This window comes from Pongo abelii, chromosome 5, assembly GCF_028885655.2.
Source record: "Pongo abelii isolate AG06213 chromosome 5, NHGRI_mPonAbe1-v2.0_pri, whole genome shotgun sequence".
Taxonomy (NCBI): Eukaryota; Metazoa; Chordata; class Mammalia; order Primates; family Hominidae; genus Pongo; species Pongo abelii.
Genome location: NC_071990.2, coordinates 160,308,785 through 160,333,973, shown reverse-complemented (window position 1 = coordinate 160,333,973; position 25,189 = coordinate 160,308,785). Strand labels below are relative to the sequence as shown.

At 45.4% G+C, this 25,189-nt stretch overlaps 1 protein-coding gene and 1 pseudogene across 6 annotated transcripts in view; one reads left to right on the top strand and one right to left on the bottom strand.

Moving 5' to 3' along the window:
* Positions 1-25,189, bottom strand: part of TMEM181 (transmembrane protein 181) — a 97,085-nt gene that overhangs the window by 20,041 nt on the left and 51,855 nt on the right. For all 6 annotated transcript variants that reach the window (XM_054558385.2, XM_024248271.3, XM_063725267.1 and 3 more), the window contains exons 7-10: positions 9,991-10,071; positions 8,131-8,230; positions 7,130-7,260; positions 6,849-6,940 (exon numbers count right to left, since the gene is read on the bottom strand). In XM_054558385.2, the coding sequence (XP_054414360.1) occupies positions 6,849-6,940; positions 7,130-7,260; positions 8,131-8,230; positions 9,991-10,071 (404 nt within the window). The remainder of the gene's footprint in view (positions 1-6,848; positions 6,941-7,129; positions 7,261-8,130; positions 8,231-9,990; positions 10,072-25,189) is intronic.
* Positions 3,893-5,892, top strand: LOC129059751 (putative deoxyribonuclease TATDN2; annotated as a pseudogene).

Below are 25,189 nucleotides of genomic sequence, written 5' to 3'. Positions count from 1 at the left end.
GACTAAAACACCAAAAGCAATGGCAACAGAAGCCAAAATAGACATATGGGATCTAATTAAACTAAAGAGCTTCTGCACAGCAAAACAAACTGCCATCAGAGTGAACAGGCAACCTACACAATGGGAGAAAATTTTTGCAATCTACTCATCTGACAAAGGGCTAATATCCAGAATCTACAAAGAACTTAAATTTACAAGAAAACATCAAACAATCCCATCAAAAAGTGGGCGAAGGATATGAACAGACACTTCTCAAAAGAAGACATTTATGCAGCCAACAGACACATGAAAAAAATGCTCATCATCACTGGCCACCAGAGAAATGCAAATCAAAACCACAATGAGATACCATCTCACACCAGTTAAAATGGCGATCATTAAAATGTCAGGAAACAACAGGTCCTGGAGAGGATGTAGAGAAAGAGGAACACTTTTACACTGTTGGTGGGAGTGTAAACTACTTCAACCATTGTGGAAGACAGTGTGGCAATTCCTCAAGGATCTAGAACTAGAAATACCATTTGACCTAGCCATCCCATTACTGGGTATATACCCAAAGGATGACAAATCACGCTACTATAAAGACACATGCACACGTATGTTTATTGCAGCACTATTCCCAATAGCAAAGACTTGGAACCAACCCAAATGTTCATCAATGATAGACTGGATTAAGAAAATGTGACACATACACACCATGGAATACTATGCAGCCATAAAAAAGGATGATGTCCTTTTTAGGGACATCATGTCCTTTGTAGGGACATGTCCTTTGTAGGGACATGGATGAAGCTGGAAACCATCATTCTGAGCAAACTATCGCCAAGGACAGAAAACCAGACACCACATGTTCTCACTCATAGGTGGGAATTGAACAATGAGAACACTTGGACACAGGGTGGGGAACATCACACAACAGGGCCTGTCGTGGGGTGGAGGGAGGTTGGAGGGACAGCATTAGGAGATATACCTAATGTAAATGATGAGTTAATGGGTGCAGCACACCAACATGGCACATGTATACATATGTAACAAACCTGCATGTTGTGCACATGTACCCTAGAACTTAAAAGTGTAATTAAAAAAAATTTAAAAAATTTAATAGGATTGTCTATAAGGTTTCATTAAAAATTATGGTTAATATTAATAGCAAATGAATGCAAAGATCAAATTTAACTTTCTCTCTTAAACAGGATTTTTATGTAATAAAAAGGATTAAGGAATGGTTTTTGCTTTCAAATGTTTAACTCATCATTTTGGCAAAGCAAAAACTTAATGGTAATCTAAAGTTCTATTTCATACTATCAAGTGTTTCAAATTTTCAACATATTTAACAGGCTTCCTCAAATCAAACTTTAGTCTCAAGGTAGTCTTTCCTAACCCCCGGCCTTTGGGTGCTGCAGAAGGCCCCTGGAGCATCCGGAAAAGAGGTAAACAGGATTATTTAACATGTTTAGGTACATGAAATTGCCAAGATAATGTCCAATAAGTTTTATTTGAGGTAATAATATTAACATGTTCCAAAAATGTATGGAATGTCTAACGTTCTAGTATCTAAATATGTGCTATTAATCACAAGTAAGGTTATGTTGGGTTACTGTAAACCACAGAAATAACCAAATTTATTTGTCAATTGTGTTTCTGACTGTATCCAAACTGGACGCTGCCAATCCTTATTTTATTTTCCAGAGTCAAGGAAACTTGTCTTAAACTAAACATACTCCTGTAAATAGCATTTAAAGATGTTGGTTTCTCCCTGCCTAGTTCCTCTAGAATTTGAAAACTAGTTATAAGTATTCTTAAACTACAGCAATATAGTTGTTTGCATCAGTGCGATAAGAATATATTTTCTTGTGTAACAGAACACAATTGGAGAAACTGGTTATTCTGCCAAGGCTTTGACTGGAATGGTGTGCTCTCCTTTACGGAATCGAACTTGACTTAGGAAGCCAAGAAAGCCCTTGGAAACTGGCCTCATATTCTGTGTACACAGTCCCTGTACAGAGTTTCTGACCTGTGCTAAGCAAAGCATGTCACTTTCTGACAGGCCAGGAACCCCAAGTTATCTTGAAACCTCGAGGAAAGGAGTTCACCCAACTCATAGGTATTTAATGGTACAAATCCATGGCTGTGTTTGGCTTTGTAAAGTCTTATCTGATTCCTTCTATGGAAAAAATTTCCATCAAAGCCAATTTAAAACGCGTATGTAGCAAGTAATTACTCTTGCTGCACTGTATACAAATAAATAAGCCAAGTATAATATAGCAAACCAGTCCTATCATGATTCGTCTTTTAATAAAAATGGGAAACTGGAGAGAGAAAATTAGGTTTCAAAAACTATACCACACCTGTTAAATTCTAGTCTTGAATGATGTTTTTCAATTTTTATGGTTTTCGACAGTTTAAATTACATCTGTTACAGGAATCAACCTCTGCATACATCACACTTAAGTCAAAGCCTGAAAAGCTGAGGAAGCAACCCCAACAGCCCAGAGGAACGTCCTAAATATCAATGTAAAGAAATAAGAAATCTTAAGCTGAAAATCATAAAAAATAAGTAACTGAGTGACAATTACTCATCTGACTCCGTCTCACTCCTACCTCACCAAATACTTTTTGTCATTTCTACCTCTCCTTTTAAGCCAAATATTAAAGCTTTTTAATGGAAATTATTTACCATGCCACCCTTGCGGGAACTGCTTTACTGGGCTATTTGCAGTAGGACTATGCACTGCAGCACCCTGAGGGTGGGATATCAGACAGACAATCTCAATTACCATAACATTTTGCTTAATTACTATCCTTATAGCAGGAATAACAGTTACTAACAAAAAATAACACGAGTGTTTCCAAACGTGTGCCTCTGCCTCTCATTGGGAAAGAAATGCTGCTTCTATCTCAACCAATCAGGCCTCATAAGAGAGGCTAAAAATCTCAAAGAAAGGGCTAAAAGGCTAAGCGAATACCAAAACAACCAAATGAATTATTGGTTTGGGAACAAAAAGCATACCATGGGTCATCCCATTCCTGGGCCCTCTCCTAATAATAAGCCTAGGACTAATGTTTTTACCCTGCCTAATTATAATTAACCTTTTTCAAAGATTCTTAACTGACAGGAACATGGCTATTTCACAGACAACTATCCAAAACATCTACAGATGGCATTGCTCCCGCAGTCAATCCAAGACCAAAGGACTCTCCACCTCTCCCGCCCAGCAGGAAGTAACCAGAAAGAACACGTCGCGCCTGGTCCTTTTAAAACTATAGGGTCTGGAATGACAGAGCAGGAGCACCGTCATCTTGGACAAACACCACCACTTTCAGTTCCAGCTCCCTTTCTAACTTCTTGCATTTCAAGGAAATCACGTCTCACAAAAAGCAGCCGGAAAGAGCAGACAGTAAAACACAAATAAGACAGCTGGGCACAGAGGGAGGGGGAAAAGTCTCTTAGGTAACCACCAAACTTCACACTCATGTTTTGGGAGTGTAAATGGTAAATGGGCTCCATAAAAATGGGCCCCAGTAAAAAAGTAGGCCCTAATAAGCACATTCCTTTTCCTTTAAATGCGCTAAGACAGACAAGCTAAAAGCAGACTAGAAGGTGGGGGTGGGGTGGGGTAATTCCTGCAGCTGCAGGGAGTTGTATGGCAACAGACACAAAAACTCCCCCTCCCAGATAAGCAAGGCAAAGAGACACAGAAACATTCCAAGCCTGTGATAACCTCTCCTGCCCTGAACCCTTAAATACTCTTAGCCTGTAAGAGAGAGTGACACTGACCTAACTAGGCCAGAAGGCCCTCTCAGGTTTTATTGTCCAAAACAAACCTGTCTTTGACTGTTGAGTCACTTTTCCTGTTTCTTTCCTTTCTTTAACTCTTACACTCCTCCCTGGCATTCCCCGGGCACAGGTGTGGGCGGGACCACCACCAAAGGCTGCCTGATTCAGAGCACTCGGGGGTTCCTTTTGTCAGGGGGAACCCCTCCATATCCTACCAATCCCTCTCTAGAAGAAATAGCTTCTCTAGAAAAGGAAGCCTACAGCTTTAAGGCTGATTCCAAAGAGAGTTCTCGTAACTCCATGAACTCTTAATTTGCAGCTGAAGCTGAGAGTCAGAATGATACCACTGAGGAACCCAACAAGGTCCAGAAAAGGAAGACGGATAGACTTCGACATCAGGGCTCCACAACGATCTACCTGGAGGCTAACCAGGGCATCCAGGGGAAATCAATGCCGAAAAGGAAGGGAGAGGCTATCACCAGTTCAAAACCAAGCATAGCAGAGTGTCCCAGTTGTGGAGAAGGACCAGCCAGGAGTGAAGGACCAGCCAAGACTGAGAAGGAACAGCCAGGAGTGTCACAGTCACCCCTGGTGAGAAGGATAGAGAGTCAATCCCAGAGGTCAGTGGAGAAGGACAAGACAGTGCCAGAGAGGAGCAGCTTCTATCACAGGAGAGTAGTCACAGACCCTCAGGAGAAACCCATTGAGGAGCCCCTTGGGGACCAAAGGACAGTCACTGACAAACGCTCTCCACCTCTAGAGTTTCTGGATGACTCTCTCGTTTAGAAATCCAAAAGCATAAAGATAGGGAGGTGGTGATGGAGCACCCCTCTTCAGAAAGCAACTGGTCTGATGTGGAGATCTCCACGGTCAGATTCTCTCAGGAGGAACCCGTCTCACTGAAACCCTTAGCCATTTCAAAGCCTTCATCCTTCACTGCTATGTCATGTACCTGCCTCATTTGTACAGTAGTCCTTGGCGTAAGTATGTCAGCTAGTGCACCAGCAGCCCCAAGATTCCAGCTACCTGTCTGTGAGCAGCAGCAGCAATGACGCAGCGCAGGCTGGGAGAAGCAGCCCGAGTGCCTGAGTGATTCTTCCCCCCAACTCTGCAGTGAGCTCCCATAACATCTCCGGAGATGTGGAAGCCTCAGAGGAAGGCAGCTCCCAGAATTCTCACTCATATCACTTCTCCAGAAGCTTGGGAGGAAAAGAAGTGAAGCAAAAAATAACATTCCAAGAGGAGATGCCTCTGTGTCCTTGTGGAGGACACACATCCAGCTCCCTGCCAAAGAGCCACTGGGAGCCAAGCCTACAGCAGGGCTTCACTGATACCCACTGTCATTTGGATATGCTGTATTCCAAGTTGTCTTTCAAAGGGACCTTGACTAAGTTCAGAAGAATTTACAGCAGCTCCTTCTCTAAGGAATTTCAGGGTTGCATCTCTGACCTCTGCCATCCTCACCCTGACAAATTGCCTATGGGGGGAGCTGTTGAAAGAGGATCTGGTCTGGGGGGCCTTTGGCTGTCACCCTCATTTTCCATGTTACTACAGTAAGAGTCAGGAAAGAAATCTTTTACAAGCCTTAAGGCACCCCACGGCTGTGGCATTTGGAGAAATAGGCTTCAATTACTCCTACGAGTGCACCATGCCTGTCCCAGAACATCACAAGGTATTTAAGAGACAGCTTGAGCTGGCTGCGTCTCTAGAGAAGCTTTGGTGACCCACTGCCGGCAAGCTGACGAGGATCTGCTGGACACCATGAGAAAATGTGTGTTCTCTGACCACAAGATACATAAGCATTCCTTCACTGCAGCTACCTGGCCATCCAACCCGCGCTGAAGTACTTTCCCAACGTCGGTGGGCCTCACGGCGGTCCTGACGTACTCCTCCGCCTGGGAAGCCTGGGAGGTGCTGAGACAGATCCCACTGGAATCATCATGGAAACGGATGCTCCCTACTTTCTCCCTAGCCGGGTTCCCAAAAGCCTTTGCCAGTATGCCCACCTGGGCCTGGCCTTGCATACAGTCCTAGAGACTGCCAGAGTCAAAGATCTAGTCTCCCACATCCTGGCCACTTTGCGTGAGAACACCAGTTGCCTCTACAGTCTTTAAGCAGAGAGGGTACAGTCATTGGGAGTCTCCCAGAAAAGGGCAACTAGCAACCTGATGTAATACAGGCTGGCCTGAAGTCTGCGTCCCAGGCAGAGGATGTGTTTGGAAGGCTGACTGGAACACAGAAAACCAGGACGGGATATTTTTCCTCAAAGCGGGTCATGAGGCTTCAGTTTCTGGGTGGTGGGCGTGGAATGAGGGGTAAGGGGACTGCCCGTAATAGCACTGGGGTTTTGCCTCCCAGCCAAAATGCTCCAAGGAAGGAGCAAAGAAGGAGTGTGACATGAGGGTACAATGAGTTTGCCAATCCAAATCCTGTTCTCTGCAGCCTGTGTTTTTGAGCAGCCTGTGACTAAAGTCACCCTCCTATTCGTCTAAAAAAAAAAAAAAAAGAAAAACATAGTATGGGTATATATAGGGTATAAACAGCTATATATAAGGATCAGTACTATGCAAGACTGCAGGTAGTTAATGGGGGTCTGGGAATAAATCCCCCAAAAATAAGGGGGGTCTACTGTGTCACCAAGTTAGATAAACTGAAAGCTGATTCTTTTCTGGATGAGTTCACAAAACACAGTTTGATTCTAAGCCTTTCCACCTTTTTTTTTTTGAGACAAGGTCTCACTCTGTTGCCCAGGCTGGAGTGCAGTGGTGCAATCTTGGCTCATTGCAACCTCTGCCTCGCAGGCTCAAGCGATCCTCCCACCTCAGCCTCCCAGGGAGCTGGGACTACAGGCATGCGCCACCACGGCCAGCTAATTTTTGTATTTTTGTAAAGACGGCGTTTCACCATGTTGCCCAGGCTGGTCTTGAACTCCTGAGCTCAAGTGATTTGCCTGCCTCAGCCTCTCAAAGTGCCAGGATTATAGGCGTGAGCCACTACGCCCGGCCTGGCCTTTCCACTTTCGTCAAATGCTTTTCATGACTGACGTTTCACACGTAATAGAATTACTCACGTTTGCCATATTCCTAGCGTAACAGAAGCCAGCCACAATAGTCCAACAATGAAGAATTTAGGCAAATAGAAAGTTAAACACTTTCTTTCTCCCTGAAAAGAAAAAAATAAGAAATAAAGAAAACCAAATTGGTAAATTGTACATAACGTGATTTTTCCATTGAGTATGGGCCTGCAGACAGGCTTCCATGGATAAATTCACCTTTCTGGGCTGTCCTCAGAGTTCGGAAGGGAGGACACAGTCTGGAACTTCCCCCGGCAGTGCGGAGGACTCCAGCTCACCTGGACGCGAATCCCGTGGTACACGCACAGCCAGAAGAGCAGCAGGGCGCACAGGAACATGGACTGAAAGAGGTCATCCAGCATCCCCGGGAGCCAGCTGTTGACCAGGAAAGAGAGGGGGAAGAACGGATCTGGAACACAAAGGGCAGAAATCCATGTGGAAAACAAGGCCCACCAGCACCTGGCAGAGAGCACCCCATCCCACTGCGGGGTCGGAGCTCACTACCAGCTTTTCTCCCTGGTCAGAGCCAAAGGAAAGGTAGTGAATCAATGGCTATTTTGTTTTCCAAAACACCTAAAAGCCACTGAACAGATTGCTGCACTGATCACGACAGAGCACCGTATGCTGCTGCCATCAGCTCCTCCCGGAGCCTGGGAGTTCCGACTGCGGCAGCTCAGGAAGCAAACACTTTTGGAGCAGGAAAAGAGGAACAGCCAGCCATGTCTGGCCACCTTCAGCCAAGTTCCAGGACTGCTGTGTCTGTAGCACGTCCAAGTTTTAACTACGGAACAGCCGCCTATTTGTTAGAGAGCCAGGCATCTGCCCCAGCTCAGTGGAACATGGCTCCTGGGGTGCCAGGGAGCACATGGCTACATGTTCCTTCTGGGGCTCCCTACGGGCTCTTCTGGACCTAGGCCATCTCCAAGACGGCGTCCAGCTTTACTTTTGTTTTAAGAGACAGGGTCTTGTTCTGTTATCCAGGCTGGAGTGAAGTGGTGTCATCATGACTCACTGCAGCCTCAGACTCCTGGGCTCAAGCAATCCTCCCACCTCGGCCTCCCAAGTAGTTGGGACCACAGGCATGCACCACCATGCCCAGCTAATTTTATTTTTTGTAGAGTCTTGCTATGTTACCTAGGCTGGTGTTAAACTCCTGGCTTCAAGCAATCCTCCTACCCCAGCCTCTCAAAGTGCTGGGATGACAGGCACAACCCTGCACCCGGCCTCCAGCTTTACATTTTAAAGGGGAAAGTTCCTAAGTAAAAATGGAACTACCCACCATTGTAAAGTAGCAGCAGAGGCAGGAGAACAGACATCCACTTCTGCTCGATGCCCCAGTCTCTCATGGAAAATTTCCGGAGGGAATGCGCAAACAGGCACTGCAAACCAAATCAGGCCTCCGGTTACTGCCTTTACTCACACCTTGCCTGCATACCAGGTTGTCTTCTCTAATCAATGGTCTAGGTGCCCCACTAAGAGCCACTGCCTTAAGCCCTGGCTGAATTGCCTACTGTGTCCTGGAGGCCATCAGTGACAACCAAGACAACGTTGTTGCTTTCTGCAGAGAAGCCACAGCTAAGACAGGTTCCGAGCTCTCCTCATAGGAGCAGGAGAGGAGGAGGAACGTAATCCCTGCAAAAGGAAAGAGGACCCGCCCTCTCACCTCCACCGGGGAGGAAAACAAGGCCCACTTCCACTGGGCCTGCTCCAGAGAGCCAGCACTCAGATGGACCCACCCAGGACACAGGCCACATCCGTGGGTGTGACAGGAGCCTTATGTTCCCGGCAGTGTAACTGCCACAGATGGCAGCAGCTTCCAAGATGGTGCCAGGGCTCACCCATGAAAAGCCAAGAGAATGTAGGAGTCTTGTAACAAAGGTCAGAGGATGTGTTTCTTTTCAAACACCTCCCTGAAGAAAGTGTGTTAGGCCCATGGAAGAAGTTTCTTTAAACTGCTTTAAAACATTAAATAACATAATTTTTAGGCAAGGGTTTTGTTGTTGATTGTTTTCATATAATCTGATATAAGCCAATAGTTTTCTAGGCAATGTGGGTCTCCTTGCCTAGGGACCATCTTCCCTCTTTTTAAGAACATACTTAGGGCCCTGAGTAATAAATAGCTCTTTGGGCTCCAGAGTGTGGCAGGAGAATCTCAGGGCATCAGAGAGCCTTTGCGAAGAAGCAAGGGTTTCTGGCTGCCCAGACACAAATACCAGCTTTCTGCTTTCATTTATGAAGCTCACTGGGGGAGCCCTGGGATCCTGGAGGCCCTGGGCTGGGCCTAAGCATCACAACCTGCAGCTCCCTGTGGCTCTAGCACCCACGCCCTTCCCTCCAGCTCCCTGTGGCTCTAGCACTCACGCCCTTCGCTCCAGCAGAGCATCCCCTCACATGTGCACGCGCCTGTGTCCTTCCATGCAGTTACTCTGAAAAATACCAAGTGTTCCTGGGTGGACACATTTCCTAAATGTCACCTCCCCACCATCCTGCACAAGGACAAGCAGCTGATGAAGGCAGAACACCACGCTTCAGGCGGCAACAGATCACTAAATGAAGCACACTTTCCCTTCCTCCAATTTACCAATTCTTATCTTCGCAGACTGGGGCTCTGGGGGTGCTCCCTTGGGCTTCTCAGGGTAAGCATTTCCCCGAAAGTCATGTGGGCTTGTGGACACAAACGTCAGATCCCAAACGAGCCCAATGCCTGCATTTCCAAAACACTCTCTTTGGCCTTATTCCTGAAAATGTCCAAAAACGCAAAGGACTGGTACAACTATAAAAATATAAAATATAAAAACCCAAAAGCATGCTGCATCTGCACTCAGAGAAGCTCATTCAAGTAAGGCAGGCTTCCTTCCACACAGGTGAAATGGCACTTTTCACCGCACATGATGAACATTTACTTAAAAGTCGGGGACGTGCACTCTACAGAAATCCTGAATACATGATACCACATCATTCTTTCTTGCACGGCAGCATCTCGGCAGACACACAGAGTTGTAATATCAGCACAGCCCACTGGATGGAGCATCTGAGTTCAGATCAATCTCCATGTGGCTTGCACCGAAGATCCTAACTGCATAAATCAGCTTCTTCCTGGCTGGGTTCTGCCACGGTCCATCAGGCGAATGGTACTCACAGTGACGATGAAGGTGAGCACCACAAAGAAAAACCGGAACCAGATTTCCAACCGGGAGAAGGCAGGGTTATAAGTCTTCCACTAAAATAGAAAGTGGAGAAAACAATTTGAAAAAAATATATATGCATCTAAGAGAAAATACACCAGATTACTAATAGTTATCTCTAGATATGAGACTACATACACACACACACACATACACACACTTTTTTTTTTTTTCCGAGATGGAGTCTCGCTTCGTGGCCCAGGCCGGAGTGAAGTGGCGCAATCTTCGCTCACTGCGACCTCTGCCTCCCAGGTTCAAGCACTTCATCCTGCCTCAGCCTCCTGAGTAGCTGGGATTACAAGTGCCTGCCACCATGCAGGTTAAAATTTTGGAACATCCTATATGTTCCAAGATTTTAACATTTAGTACAGTTTACTTTTTTATCAAAGGACAAACACGTAAAAAATCTTAGTTACCAAGAGCAAAAAATAATTTCAAATGGTGTTATATGGATGATAAATCTGACAAATTATTTTATAATCATAAGAGCATTTGGATCTTAAATCTCACATCAAAAATCAACCCTGTCAATCTCTTTATTAGAAATAGTCATACTTTCCATCAAAAGAAAGTTTTAAAAGATGTAAAGGTGTGACTAGAATGTTGTAACAAAGTTTAAGTAAAACCTTTAAGTATGAATGTGAAAGCAGAAGAGTGAGCTGCAGTTGAAGGAGTCCATTCTCATGCTGACCGGACAGTCCCACATGTGCCAAGTGTGCACTGATGGAGCCGAGGACAGGGGCACTGCTGCTTTCAGCAGGGCAGAGGCCAGCCACCGCCAACCTAAGCACGAGCCAGGTCCATAACCAGACCCCAGAACACTGTGCTCACAGGGCCAGTGAGCCCCATCATTCTGATACATTGAATTAAAGTCATCTGAGCAATTAAAAAAATCCACTTCAGTACAAATACAGTTACAGATTTACCTAAAACATCTCACACACACACACACACACACACACGCACACACGCATGCACAAGGATGATTTAAGACACTGGACCTGAGGAAGCAATGAAGGGTAGTAACCTCTGACTGATAGGAAACAACAAGGGGTGCCCCTGGCGGCCCCACATCATGGAGGGGAACCCAGGCAGAGCCACGGCTGGGAGTCCAGGGAGACAGGGCTGGCCCGAATCCACAGGACAGAGTGCTGGAAAGGAGAGCTGTACAGAGAGAGAACGAACCTCCCAAAAAGCCAGTGCCTGGCACCCAGAGCCAGTCATGTTGCCTGTTCCCACAAGACAGAGAAGAAACTCACCAACAAAGGGCATTGGGTAGCATATGCTGAATGCTTTTGCCTCAGTGTTAGGAAAAAATTAGCCTCAGACTTCATGCTGCTTTGGCCACACCTAGCAATGTTGAAAAGCAAGGCCAGAAAAGATCAAACCATTTCCAAGGAAATTAACAATGTCCCAGAACAAAGATCAGGAATATTTATAAGATATAAAACCTAGCAATCAACAACGTCTGGCATTGAACCAAAAGTACCAGACACACCAAAAAGCAGGAAAATACAAACCATATGAGGAAAAAAACAACCAATCAAAACTGGCCCAGAAATCAGATGACAAAATTAGCAGATAAGGAAATAAAGCAGCTAGATGAAAGATTTTTGTGTTAAATAAAGACTTGGAAGATGACCAGCAGATTAGAGACGACAGAGATTGGTAAATATGAAGGCACAGCAATAGAAGTTATCTAAAATAAAACTAAAAAAAAAAAAAAACAAAACTGAAAAAAATCAACAGAGCATCGGGAAGCTTTGGACAACTTCAAGTGGCCTAATACAGGGGTCCCCAGCTCCCAGGCCACAGACCAATACTGGCCACGTGGCCTCTCAGCAACCGGGCCATACAGCAGCAGGTGAGCAGTGGGCCAGCGAGCATTACCGCCTGAGCTCCACCTGTCAGATTGGCCAGGGCTTTAGATTCTTATAGAAGCACGAACCTGCTGTGAACTATGCAGGCAAGGGATCTAGGCTGCGCGCTCCTTATGAGAATCTAATGATAAATGAAATGCACTTGAGTTGTCCCAAAATCACCCCCAACCAACCCTGGTCCATGGAAAAATTGTCTTCCACGAAACCAGTCCCTGATGACAAAAAGGTTGGAGACCACTGGCCTAATTTGGCGTCCCTGAATTTGGGAGGTCAGGGGACCAGAAGGACAAAAAAAGTATTTGAAGAGATAATGGCCAAAATGTTTCCGATTTGATGAAAACTATCAACTCACAAATCCAAGAAGCTCAATGGACCCCAAGCACAAGAAACGAGGAAAAGTACAAGAAGCACCACGAGAGAAAAATCTTAAAAGGGGGTAGGGAGAGGGAAGAACATTATTACAGAAGACAAAGATAAGGACAAAGATAAGGTGGACATCAGATTTCTTGTCAGAAAAATGCAAGCCAGAAGACGGTGACCAACATTTTCAAAATTGTAAATTAGGCCAGGTGCAGTGGCTCACACCTGTAATCGCAACACTTTGGGAGGCTGAGGTGGGAGGCTGAGGTAGGAGGCTGAGGTAGGAGGCTAGTTTGAGGCCAGGAGTTTGAGACGAGCCTGGTCAACAGAGCAAGATCCTGTCTCTACAAAAATAAAAAATAAAAAAATTAGCCAGCATGGTGGCGCGCGCCTGTAGTCACAGCTACTCAGGAGGCGGAGTCAGGAGGATCTCTTGAGCCCAGGGTCAGTGAGCCATGATCATATCACTGCACTCTAGCCTAGGTGACAGAGCAAGGTCCCACCTCAAAAAAAAAAAAAAAAGTACATAAATTAAAACTGCAATGTAAAACCATTAAATACCATTAATACACCTACTAGAACAGCCAAAATTCAAAAGACTGACCTACCGAGCATTGATGGAATATGAACTAACTGAAACCCTCACACGCTACTGGTGTAACATAAAATAACACAACCACTCTGCAAAACAGTTTGTGAGTTTCTTAACCACATGGCCCAAGCATTCCATTTCTAGCATTTATCCAAGAGAAATGAAAGCGTGTGTCCACACAAAGACTTATACACAGATGTTCATTGCTGCTTTCTCTGTAACAGCCCCAAACTGGAAGCAATTCAAATGTCCATCAACAGGTGAATGAAGAAACAATTTTTGTTACATTTATACTAGAATATCACTATGGACACACTCATCGATCAAGCTCAAAATAATTATGCTACATGAAACAATTCAAACATTGGAGAATTACATATTGTATAATTCCAGTTACATAAAATTCTAAAAAAAAAATGCAAGTAAGTGTGTTGTGAAAACAGATCAGTGACTTCCCAGGGATGGGAAAGGACAGGAGGAAGGGGCACAAGAAGATGTTTAGGGGTGATGGCTGGTGAGGGGATGCTTATGATCTTGATTGTGGGAATGGTTTCCCAGGTTTCACTGTGTGTCAACTATACCTCAATAAAGCTGCCAAACAAAAACCAACCACTAACAATAGATGGTAATGGGCAAGTGGAGATTACAGTGATTCAAGTTCAAATTCCAGCTCTTCCCATTAGTAGTTGGGCAAATGACTTAATCTCACAAAACCTCAGATTTTCCTCCATAAAATGGGGATGCTAGTAACCTACTTCAGATAATTATTGTATCCTTTTAGCCTTGTTTTTTTTTTTTTTTTTTTTTTTTTCCGAGACAGTCTTGCTCTGTTGCCCAGGCTGGGCTGCAGTGGCGGGATCTCGGCTCACTGCAACCTCCGTCTCCCAGGTTCAAGCGATTCTCCTGCCTCAGTCTCCCAAGCAGCTGGGACTACAGGTGCGCGTCACCACTCTCAGCTAATTTTTGTATTTTTAGTCGAGATGGGGCTTCATCACATTGGCCAGGCTGGTCTCGAACTCCTGACCTTGTGATCCACCCGCCTCAGCCTCCCAAAGTGCTGGGATTACAGGTGTGAGCCATTGCACCTGGCCCTCTCCTGGGTTCAAGCGATTCTCCTGCTTCAGCCTCCTGAGTAGCTGGGATTACAGGCATGTGCCACCATGCCCGGCTAATTCTGATTTTTAGCAGAGATAAAGTTTCACTATGTTGGTCAGGCTGGTCCCGAACTCCTGATCTCAGGTGATCTGCCTGCCTCGGCCTCTCAAAGTGCTGGGATTACAGGCGTGAGCTACCACGCCTGGCCTATCATAGCATTTTAATGAGATGATGCATATTAAAAGCTAAGCACAATGCCCAGCAAACAGCAAAGGTTCAGTAAACAATAGTTACCACTATAAACCCAAAACATCACATAACTATTATGATTATTGCTACAGCATTTAAATTTTATAACAGTATCATTTATAGAATGATCAAAGTAGTGACGAGCATTTGGGGGGAGTGTTGATATAAACATAATATTCAGATTAAAAACGTTTACTACGTCTTAGTCAAACAAACATACTCCAAGGCACAGTCAAAAAGAGAAAAAAGAATTGCTACCATCAGAAAAAAAACACAAAATATGTCTGAATTAATAGGTCTGAAAGGCTGGGTGGTTGTTTTTACTCTCAAGGAACCGTAACTCTTAAGAAAGAAAATAATCTCAGACTCCCCTGGAGGAGGGGGATTCTAGCTTAAGAGTCTGTTAGAGCAACAGAAAATAATCAACTCACTCTCATTAAAAATTAGCACTAGGGCCGGGTACGGTGGCTCACACCTGTAATCCCAGCACTTTGGAAGGCTGAGGGGTGGCAGATTAACTGACGTCAGGAATTTGAGACAAGCCTGGGCAACATCGCAAAACCCCATCTCTACTAAAAATACAAAAATTAGCCAGGCGTGGTGGTGCATGCCTGTAATCCCAGCTACTTGGGAGGCTGAGGCAGGGAGAAGTGCTTGAACCCAGGAGGTGGAGGTTGCAGTGAGCCAAGATTGCACCACTGCACTCTAGCCTGGGTGACAGAGCAAGACTCCATTTCCAAAAAAAAAAAAAATTAACACTAGGCCAGGCACGGTGGCTCACGCCTACAATCCCAGCAATTTGGGAGGCCGATGCGGGTGGATCACCTGAGGTCAGGAGTTTGAGACCAGCCTGACCAACATGGAGAAACCCCGTCTCTACTAAAAACAGAGACGTGGTGGCGCATGTCTGTAATCCCAGCTACTCCTGAAGCAGTAGAATCACTTGAACCCAGGAGGCAGCGGTTGCAGTGAGCCGAGATTGCACTGCATTCCAGCCTGGGCAACAAGAGCAAAACTCCGTCTCAAAAACAAAAAATTAACACTAGAAAACAATGCTTTATTCAATAAATGTAGCTAATCCAAAACATGCATTTTAGTTCTAAAATGTGAGCTGAGAGCACGCTTTAGTCCAGCTTTCAAATGAGACTCTGCACACCAAACCTGCTATGTGGCCTGCAGGAGGCACTGAGCACCTTCATCACACTCCATCCGGGCTTCCTTCCTCCTATTATGCGTCCCCATCCTCCTGGTTCCAGGAAAAGCCATTTCCACATATTCTGACTCTCTGGGAGGCCGCCCCTGTCAGCAGCAGCCAAGCAGAATCACCTGCGTGCTCCTCCTGGGCCAGCCCAGCTGACAGCTCAATCTGACATGCGTTTGTGCCAAGGGCCTGAAAGGCTGAGTTTTCCCAAGCAAGCTGCAGGAAGCCCCGAGAGTAGGGCCCTGGCCCGTCCATGACACACAGCGGCCTCCAGGAGCGCTGGATCAGGTGAGCTGGGGCCAGAAGGTCCACAGGAGCAAGCCCAGCCAGTGCCACACAGGCGTCCACAAGCAGAGGTCGTCCCGTCCCGTCCCATCCCATGGGCACTGCCAGGTCTACTGTGTGGACCCAACTCTAGGGAACTGGGTTTGGGGGTTTTGTTTGTTCTGTGTTTATTTTTAAACCCCAAAATACATTTTTGAAATTAAAATGTAAAATAAGTAAAATGAAATAAAGAGTACAGTTCCCAGAAAATACTCCGGCTTAAACATTCCCTTTGAAACCTGAAGCACTGTCACTCAGCACTCAAGCTTTTGCGTCAAGGTCCCTTTGGCATTACAAAGCTGTTGTCTCTGTCCTTTCAGAGCCGGGGCTTGCCCTGTGACACCACGAAGTTACCTTTGGAACAAGTGCCCACACCATACCCTGGGCCACTCCTCCCTGATTAAATCTCCCATGCGCCCATCCATCCATCCACATCTGCTGAGCACAACCTTGTCCTGCGCAAGCACAGGTGATGTCAATTCCCATGCAGCACGAAGTAAGTGACTTTAACAAAAATATGACCAGTAAAAGGCCTCCAGGAGCTGACTGGCTCTTTGGCACGGAACAAATGTTTCCTCACATCCTCAGAGTCCTCTGAATGGACAACCACAGAAACAGACGGTGGGAGGGACGTGTCACAGCGACCTGTGCAGCACCAAGCAAAGCGCCTGGACTGGAGGCCCAGCTTCAGATTCACAGCCTGGGTCCCCATGTTTAAAAACAACATGAAATGGCTGGGTGCGGTGGCTCACGCCTGTAATCCCAGCACTTTGGGAGGCTGAGGCAGGCGGATCACGAGGTCAGGAGATCGAGACCACAGTGAAATCCCGTCTCTACTAAAAATACAAAAAATTAGCCGGGCGTGGTGGCGGGTGCCTGTAGTCCCAGCTACTCGGAAAGCTGAGGCAGGAGAATGGCCTGAACCCAGGAAGCGGAGCTTGCAGTGAGCCGAGATTGTGCCACTGCACTCCAGCCTGCGCAACAGAGCAAGACTCCATCTCAAAATAAATAAATAAATAAAATTAAAATTAAAATTAAAAAATAAAAAAATAAACATGAAACGCACTGTCCAGGAATACTGGGGGGTTGGAAATGACAACGATGTAGCAAGCACAGGTCTCAGAAGCCGGGCGACACTCAGGAAAGTATGGCCAGGCGCACTCCTCTCAGTTTCCCTGGGAAACTGCAGGGCAGCCTCAGGTAGGAGCCTGAAGGACTCGGGATGTGAGTTGCTGTTTTCATCTCACTCCCCAGTCAAAGGTCATGGCTTAGAAGAAAATGGAGGAAATGAGACGTGAACAGCTGGCCACAGAGTGTCAATCAAAACTCAGCCAGAAAAACACTTAATAAGAGGAAAAAATGCCCAGAGTAACCAAAAGGACCCAGGGTACTGAGGATGACGCATGTGACGTGCCCAGAGAAGGTGCCTGCAAAATCTCAGGAGAAAAGAACAGGAAAGTGAGTACAAGTGATTTTTGTGTTGTCAAAGGTCACTGCATATGCAGAGCATGGCCGATGAAACCACTTTTAAAAAACACAAGAGGTAAGCATCATCCCACAAGTGCCAGTGAGACCTAGTGAGTGGTCTCATGGCCTGAACATGGCAACGGGTGTGGGCACGACATATTCCAAAGAGTAAGAGCTGATACAAGAGGGATACAGAGAAGGATCACCACTTGCTACAGGTGGAATCTGTCCCCTCCAAAATTCATGTTTAAACTTAGCCCCCATTATGGTGGTATTATGAGGTGGAGAATTTGGGAAAGTGATTAAGTCCTAAGGATTCTGCCCCCATGAATGGATTTGCACCTTGTAAAAGGGCTAGAGGGGCACGGGGCACTGGCTCACACCTGTAATCCCAATATTTTGGGAAGCCAAGGTGGGAGGATTGCTTGAACCCAGGAGTTTGAGCCTGGGCAACACAGTGAAACCCCATCTCTAGAAAATAAAACATTAAAAAAATCCAAGCCAGGCATGGTGGTGTGTGCCTGTCTGGTTCCAGCTACTCAGGAGACTGAGGTGAAAGGATCGCTTGAGACTGGGAGGCTGATATTGCACCGAGATGTGATTGTGCCACTGCACTCTAGATTGAGTGACAGAGCAAAACCCTGTCTCAAAAAAGGGGGGGGCTAGCTGAGGCCCCCTTTGTCCTTCTATCCCTTCCACTGAAGGCACAGAATGTGTCCTTTCCAGAGGATGCAGCAACAATGTACCATCTTGGAAGCAGAGAATAGCCCTCACCAGACACCAAACCTGCCAGTGCCTGGATCTTGGACTTTCCCACCCTCCAAAACTGTAAGCAATAAATCTCTATTATTTATAAATTACCCGGTGTGTGGTGTAGTTACAGCAGCATAGACTAAGACACCATTCTATCTACTTAAAAGATAAACATTTAAGTAGAAACGAATGAACCAAATGTTCATGGAAAATGGGGTTGAGAACAAAAGGAGAGAAATCAGCTTCTTGAGTTAAAGGGAGACGACATCAACAACAGTGCCAGATGGAAGACACAGCCCACACGACAGGCTCAGGCAGGAAGGGGCCATCGACCATCTAGACAATCTGCTCAGCACAGACACCTTCCACTGAAAACAGAGCCTCATCTGAACACGCTGGGTGCAGGGTGACAATTTTCTCTCAGTACATTAGGGAAGTGATACGGTTTAGCTGTGTCCCCACCCAAATCTCAACTTGAATTCTATCTCCCAGAATTCCCATGTGTTGTGGGAGGGACCCGGGGAAGGTCATTGAATCATGGGGGCCAGCCTTTCCCGTGCTATTCTCTTGATAGTGAATAAGTCTCATGAGATCTGATGGGTTTATCAGGGTTTCCACTTTTGCTTCTTCCTCATTTTCTCTTGCTGCTGCCATGTAAAAAGAGTCTTTCGCCTCCCACCATGATTCTGAGACCTCCCCAGCCCTGTGGAACTCTACGTCCAATTAAACCCCTTTTTCTTCCCAGTCTTGGGTATGTCTTTGTCAGCAGCACGAAAACAGACTAATACAGGAAGCAATCAGGGTCATTTTTACCCTGAATTTGATTGTCATCAACAAGGAAGAAGAGCTGGTTAGTGAAACAGACAGTGGCACCAGGGGAAGGTGTCCGTGTGATTCTGGTGCTCTTTTATGAGAGCCAAGGGCACCACCAGGCTCGGTAAAATGGAGCCCAGACTCCAGGAACGCAGAACTCAGAACTAAGATTTCCCAAGGAAAGGCCAAACAAAAACAACAGAAACCCTCAAAGGTTAATTGTGTCAGTATAGCCAGCCACACACGGTACTGCTGAAGAAGCAAGAGCTGTCTCAAGAAACGTGTGGCCGCACAGGCGGCAGCTCCAATTTGTCAGGCGCACTGTATACCGTTAAGTTCCTACTGAAGGTAACATGCATAAAGAATTGGACAGGTATTGGGCAGGGCGCAGTGGCTCACACCGGTAATCCCAGCACTTTGGGAGACTAGGCGGGCGGATCACGAGGTCAGGAGATCAAGACCATCCTGGCTAACACAGTGAAACCCCGTCTCTACAAAAATACAAAAAATTAGCCGGGCATGGTGGCGGGCACCTGTAGTCCCAGCTACTCGGGAGGCTGAGGCAGGAGGATGGCACAAACCCAGGAGGCGGAGCTTGCAGTGAGCCGAGGCTGCGCCACTGCACTCCAACTGGGGTGACAGAGCAAGACTCCATCTCAAAAAAAAAAAAAAAAAAAAAAAGAAAGAATTGGACAGGTATCCTAAATTACAGTTCAATGAACGTCACAAATTGAACACACCTGTGTAAACGGTACTCTGACCAAGACACAGAACATTGCCAGCACCCCAGAAGCCCCCCGCTTGATGCTCCCTTCCAGCCACTAACCTATCCCAGAGGAACACTAACCCTGATTCAACAGCACAGGTTCATTTTGCCTGTTTTTGTAATTTATGTAAATGGAATCGTACACTCTGTACTGTTTCGTATTTGGCTTATTTCATTCAACATTATGCTTTAGAAAGTCCTCCATGACATTACATGAAGCTATGAAAGTTCATTCTCCTTGCTGTATAGTATTCCATTATATGAATATAGCAGAATTTATGTACTCATTTTGCTGCTAGTATACAGTTTACAGTTTGGCTATTAAGAATTGTGCTGCTGTGAATATCTAAATGCATGTCTTTTGGTCAATATAAGTATGCATTACTGCTGTATCAATTTACATGCTCCCCAGCAGGGGGCAAGGGCTCCGCCTGCCCCATATCCTTGCCAGCTTCGGCATATTCTGTCTTATTTCTGCCATTCTGGTGGGTGTGTAGTAACACCACTAAAATACCATTAGTGTCTATCTATTCATTATAGCTTGTTTACTTCCAAAAAGAAATGAAGGCAGCTTATAATAAAAAGCCAGATTAGACAGAAATAATTTTTAAAGTGTTTTAAAAGGCAAAATAGTGAAGAAAGAATGCAGATAATTATACCAGAAATCTATACCAGGATGTTAGTAATTAGTACAATTCAGCAAAAAACTGATTTCTGAAGTATCTGACAGCCAGTACCAGGAGAAAAATGCAACGCGTCCCATGGCTTTCACTCTCTAAGAAAAGGCATATAACAAATAGCCAAAGAAATTGTTTTTGCTTTTTGATATTTACCCAAAGAAGTTGAAAACGTAGGGGCCAGGCATGGCGGCTCATGCTAATCCCAGCACTTTGGGAGGCTGCATCACCTGAGGTCAGGAGTTTGAGACCAGCCTGGCCAACATGGTGAAACCTCGTCTCTACTAAAAATACAAAAAGTATCCGGGCATGGTGATGGGCATCTGTAATCCCAGCTACTCAAGAGGCTGAGGCAGGAGAATCGCTTGAACCCAGGAGGCAGAGGTTGCAGTGAGCTGAGATTGTGCCATTGCACTCTAGCCTGGGCAACAAGAATGAAACTCCATTTCAAAAGAACAACAACAAAAAAGAAGTTGAGAACTTATGTCCACACAAAAACCTGTATACAGATGTTTATAGTAGCTATGTTCATAATTGTCAAAATTTAAAAACAACCAAGATGTTGTCCTTCAGCCAATGGACAAACAAGCTGCAGTACATCCAGACAATGAAATACTACTCCATGACAAAAAGAAATGAGCAATCAAGCCATAGAAAAAACTTAAAATGCATATAACTTAGTGAAACAAGTCAATCTGAAAAAATTACATACTATATGATTCCAACTAGATGACATTCTGGAAAAAGCAAAACCATGGCCAGGTGCAGTGGCTCACGCATGTAATCCCAGCACTTTCGGAGGCCGAGGCATGTAATCCCAGCACTTTCGGAGGCCGAGGCAGGTGGATCACCTGAGGTCAGGAGTTCGAGACCAGCCTGGCCAACATGGTGAAACCCCGTCTCTACTAAAAATACAAAAATTAGCCGGGCGTAGTGGTGCACACCTGTAATCCCAGCTATCCGGGAGGCTAAGGCACGAGAATCACTTGAACCTGGGAGGCGGAGGTTGCAGTGAGCTGAGACCTCACCACTGCACTCCAGCCTGGGCAACAGACTCTGTCTCAGAAAAAAAAAAAAAAAGGCAAAACCATGGCAACAGTAAAAAGACAAGTGGTTGCCAGGGGTGTGAGGAGGAGGGAGGGATGAGTAGGTGGAGCACAAAGGATTTTCAGGGCACTGAAATGAACTCTATGGTACTATAAATAGTGGATCCTACAGAATGTACAACACCAAGAGGGAATCCTCATGTAAACTGTGGGCTCTGGGTGGTGTGCCAATGTGGGTTCATTAACTGTAACAAATGTACCACTTTGGTGCGAGATGTTGACAATGGGGGAGGCTGTGCATGTGTGGGAGGAGAGAGCATTTAGGAACTCTCTGTACCTTCCTCTCAATTTTGCTGTGAACCTAAAATTGCTCTAAAAAATAATAATAATGTGGGAAAAAAAAGAATTATATTTGGAGGTTTAAAGCTCACAACACAATGTCTTCAACAGCAATTTTATAAAAGACACAGAAACACTTTGCACACAGTTCTCTAATTTCTTAGTGCATCTCTCTACAAGCTGCCAGCACAATGTTGATTATGTGATTCTCCAAGGATACTGAGTCAGACCAGAAGAAACAGCATGCAGGGCTCGCCAGCACCTGAGGTTCTGGGATGGATACTGGCATATGCCCAGGACTTCCCCCTTCAAGTATTAGTTGCCTCAGGAGTTTCTGTTTTGTTTTCAAATAATTTTCTTTTCAGGTAATAAAAATAATAAACATTCATTACGGGAAATAAAGGAAAACACAAAAGAAATTAAACATTAATCCCACCACCCAGAGACAGCCTTCTAGACGTCTAGTTTTCTATAATAGCAACACTTCTAATTCATGTGCTTTTCTTGTCTTAAATCAGTATATAGTTTGTGCTAGCTATCCCATTAATTTATTATTTTAGTAGCTACAGAACTAATTTATTTAACCAGAAATCTACTGCTGAAATACAGATTGCTCCCAACTTCTTACTCTGAGGAATAGGTTTGAACATAAATCACTGTGTATGTTTCTACTTCCTGAGTATAAATTTCTAGAATTAGAATTACTAAGTCACAAAGAACATGGAAATAGAGGCTTTTATACATTGCTAAATTACCCCAAAAGTTAAATCAGTTTATACTCCCCCATTCACGTGTATGACAAAACTTGTGTCCTTGCATTTCGCCAACCCTGGATGTTATCTTATTTGTTGTTTTTAATATTTGCATTTTTTTTAGACAGGGTCTCACTCTGTCACCCAGGCTGGAGTGTGCAGTAATGTGATTACAGCTCACTGCAGCCTCAAACTCCCGGGCTCAAGTGATCCTCCTGCCTAAGCTTCCCTAGTAGCTGGGACTACAGGTGTGCACCACCATGCATGACTAAGTTTTAAACGTTTAGAGATGGGGTCTCAGCTAGGCCGATGACCTGAGGTCAGGAGTTTGAAACCAGCCCGGCCAACGTGGTAAAACCCCATCTCTACTAAATATACGAAAATTAGCAGGGCGTGGTGAACTATTACAGCTATTAGTAGCTGTAATCCCAGCTACTAGGGAGGCTAAGGCAGGAGAATTGCCTGAACCCGGGAGGCAGAGGTTACAGTGAGCCGAGATCGCACCACTGCACTCCAGCCTGGGCAACACAGTGAGACTCCGTTTCAAAAAAAAAAAAAAAGATGGGGTCTCATTATGTTGTCCAGGCTGGTCTTGAACTCCTAAGCTCAAGCAATCCTCCTACATTGAGTTTCCAAAGTGCTGGGATTACAGGCATAAAACTACTGCCCCCGGCCCAATCTATGAAAATTGATTGGTTCAAAAAAGGCATTCATTCTTGAACCCTCTAATCTTTGGTTTAAAGCAAGGATGAACATAATTTCAGAAGTCTGTTGCCACGTGAATTTCTGAATTTGTAAGGTGCTGTACTGCTGTTCTTTCATTCAACCAATACATAACTATTGCAAGCCTAGCAGCTGCTGGGCCCTATGCTGTGAAACGAAATGTACAAAAACGCAGAAAAATCTTTGGTGACATCCCTTACAAATCCCAAGGGTCTTAAGGGCTGTCTTTCCAGATGCTGAAGAGTACCACCAGAAATGAGGCTCTGGCTGTGGTGTAATTCAAGGTGAGTGGTTCCCATGGTAACGTCTTTTGAACCCATTCCTTTTTGAGCCCCACAGCAACACTGTATCACTTGCCTTCCATCAGCAATGGCAGAATGGCATGTACCTAGTTCACCTAACTTAGGTACCAAATTCTTCAGGAACAACTTTAAGAGGAAACATAAATAGATACAAAAGATGGAAGGAAAAAACCATAAAGACAAAGAAAACAGTGGCCCACACCCATGGAATAGGGTCAGAATGAACTACAGCCTCTGGAGAAAGGTGCTGAGAACCATAAAAGACTTGTAGGAGATGATGTTCTAACAAAGATGATGATGGAAGGGAGAGGTCCCTTGTTTGTCTGCACTGTTGAATCAGAATGATTCTGAAATAGCAAAGTCTAAAGCACAGATGATTAACAAAGAACTACATCAAAGTATGCCTAAGCTCAGTGCACCTGCCTCAGATCCCATCTGGAATCCCCCACTGCACCATGAATGGAGGACACAAGCAGAATACTAATCAGATTCTCTGAAGACAAAGATCCAGGAGATCATTCAGACAGCAAAGACCAGACCCCAGATTCAGATCCAAAAGATCTGGAAAGGCTGGCTGAGGCAAAGGGCCGAAAGGAAGAGACCACTAGTGACGTGGCTGCCGAGAGAGCCAGCTCAGCTGTACCAGCAGCACAGCCCAGGGCCACCTGCTCCTTCCACATCAGCAACACCTGCCCCTGCAACCGGGTGATTGGGGCAGCTTCAGGAAGGAAACACGGAGCCAGAGGGGTGCAGAGGTCACATCCCCAGCACAATGTGAAAGAAAAGAACAATCTCAGAGGGGAGGAGACAGCCGCCTTCAAAGGGCTATAGGGTAGACAGAGACGAAAACTCATTTTGGGTAGTTCACAACAGCCAAAAAATGGAAACAACCCAAACGCCTGTCACCTGATGAAGGGACCAACAAAATATGGTATAGCAATACAACAAAATATCACTTAGCAAAATGAAGGAGTGAAGTACTGATCCCACAACAACCTGGATGGACCTTGAGACATCACGCTAAGTGAAAGCAGCCAGTCACCAAAGACCACACGTTGCGTGATTCCATTCACATGAAATGTCCAGACCAGGCAAATCCACGGGGACAGAGAGAACATTAGTGATTGCCAAGGACTGTGGGGGAAGTAATGGGAAATGATCACTAACAGGTTTCTTTAACGGGCAATGGAAATGTTCTGGAACCTGAATGAGTGGACAACTCTGTGACTGTGCTAAAAACCACTGAATGGGCCGGGCGCAGTGGCTCATGCCTGCAATCCCAGCACTTTGGGAGGCCAAGGTGGGCGGATCACCAGGTCAGGAGATCAAAACCATCCTGGCCAACATGGTGAAACTCTGTCTCTACTAAAAATACAAAAATTAGCTGGGCATGGTGGCGCACACTTGTAATCTCAGCTACTTGGGAGGCTGAGGCAGGAGAATCACTAGAACCAGGGAGTCGGAGGTTGCAGTGAGCTGAGATCACGCCATTGCACTCCAGCCTGGTGACAGTGAGTCTCCGTCTCAAAAAAAAAAAAAAAACAAAAAAAAACCACTGAATGTACACTTTAATTAAAAGGGCAAGCAAACTTTCTACTTTGATAGAGCTGTTTTTTTTTCTTTTGAAGGTATCCATTAGTATCTTCATTTAATATTCACAACTCTATGAGGCAGCTATTTTACAGATAAGAAAACTGAGGCTCAACAAAATCACGAGTCAATGATGGAGGCAGGGTAAGAACCCAGCTCACTGTCCAGTCTAAACCCCCACTCCTCGTCACTATGCTGGTTATACTGACTCCTAATGAGTGGAA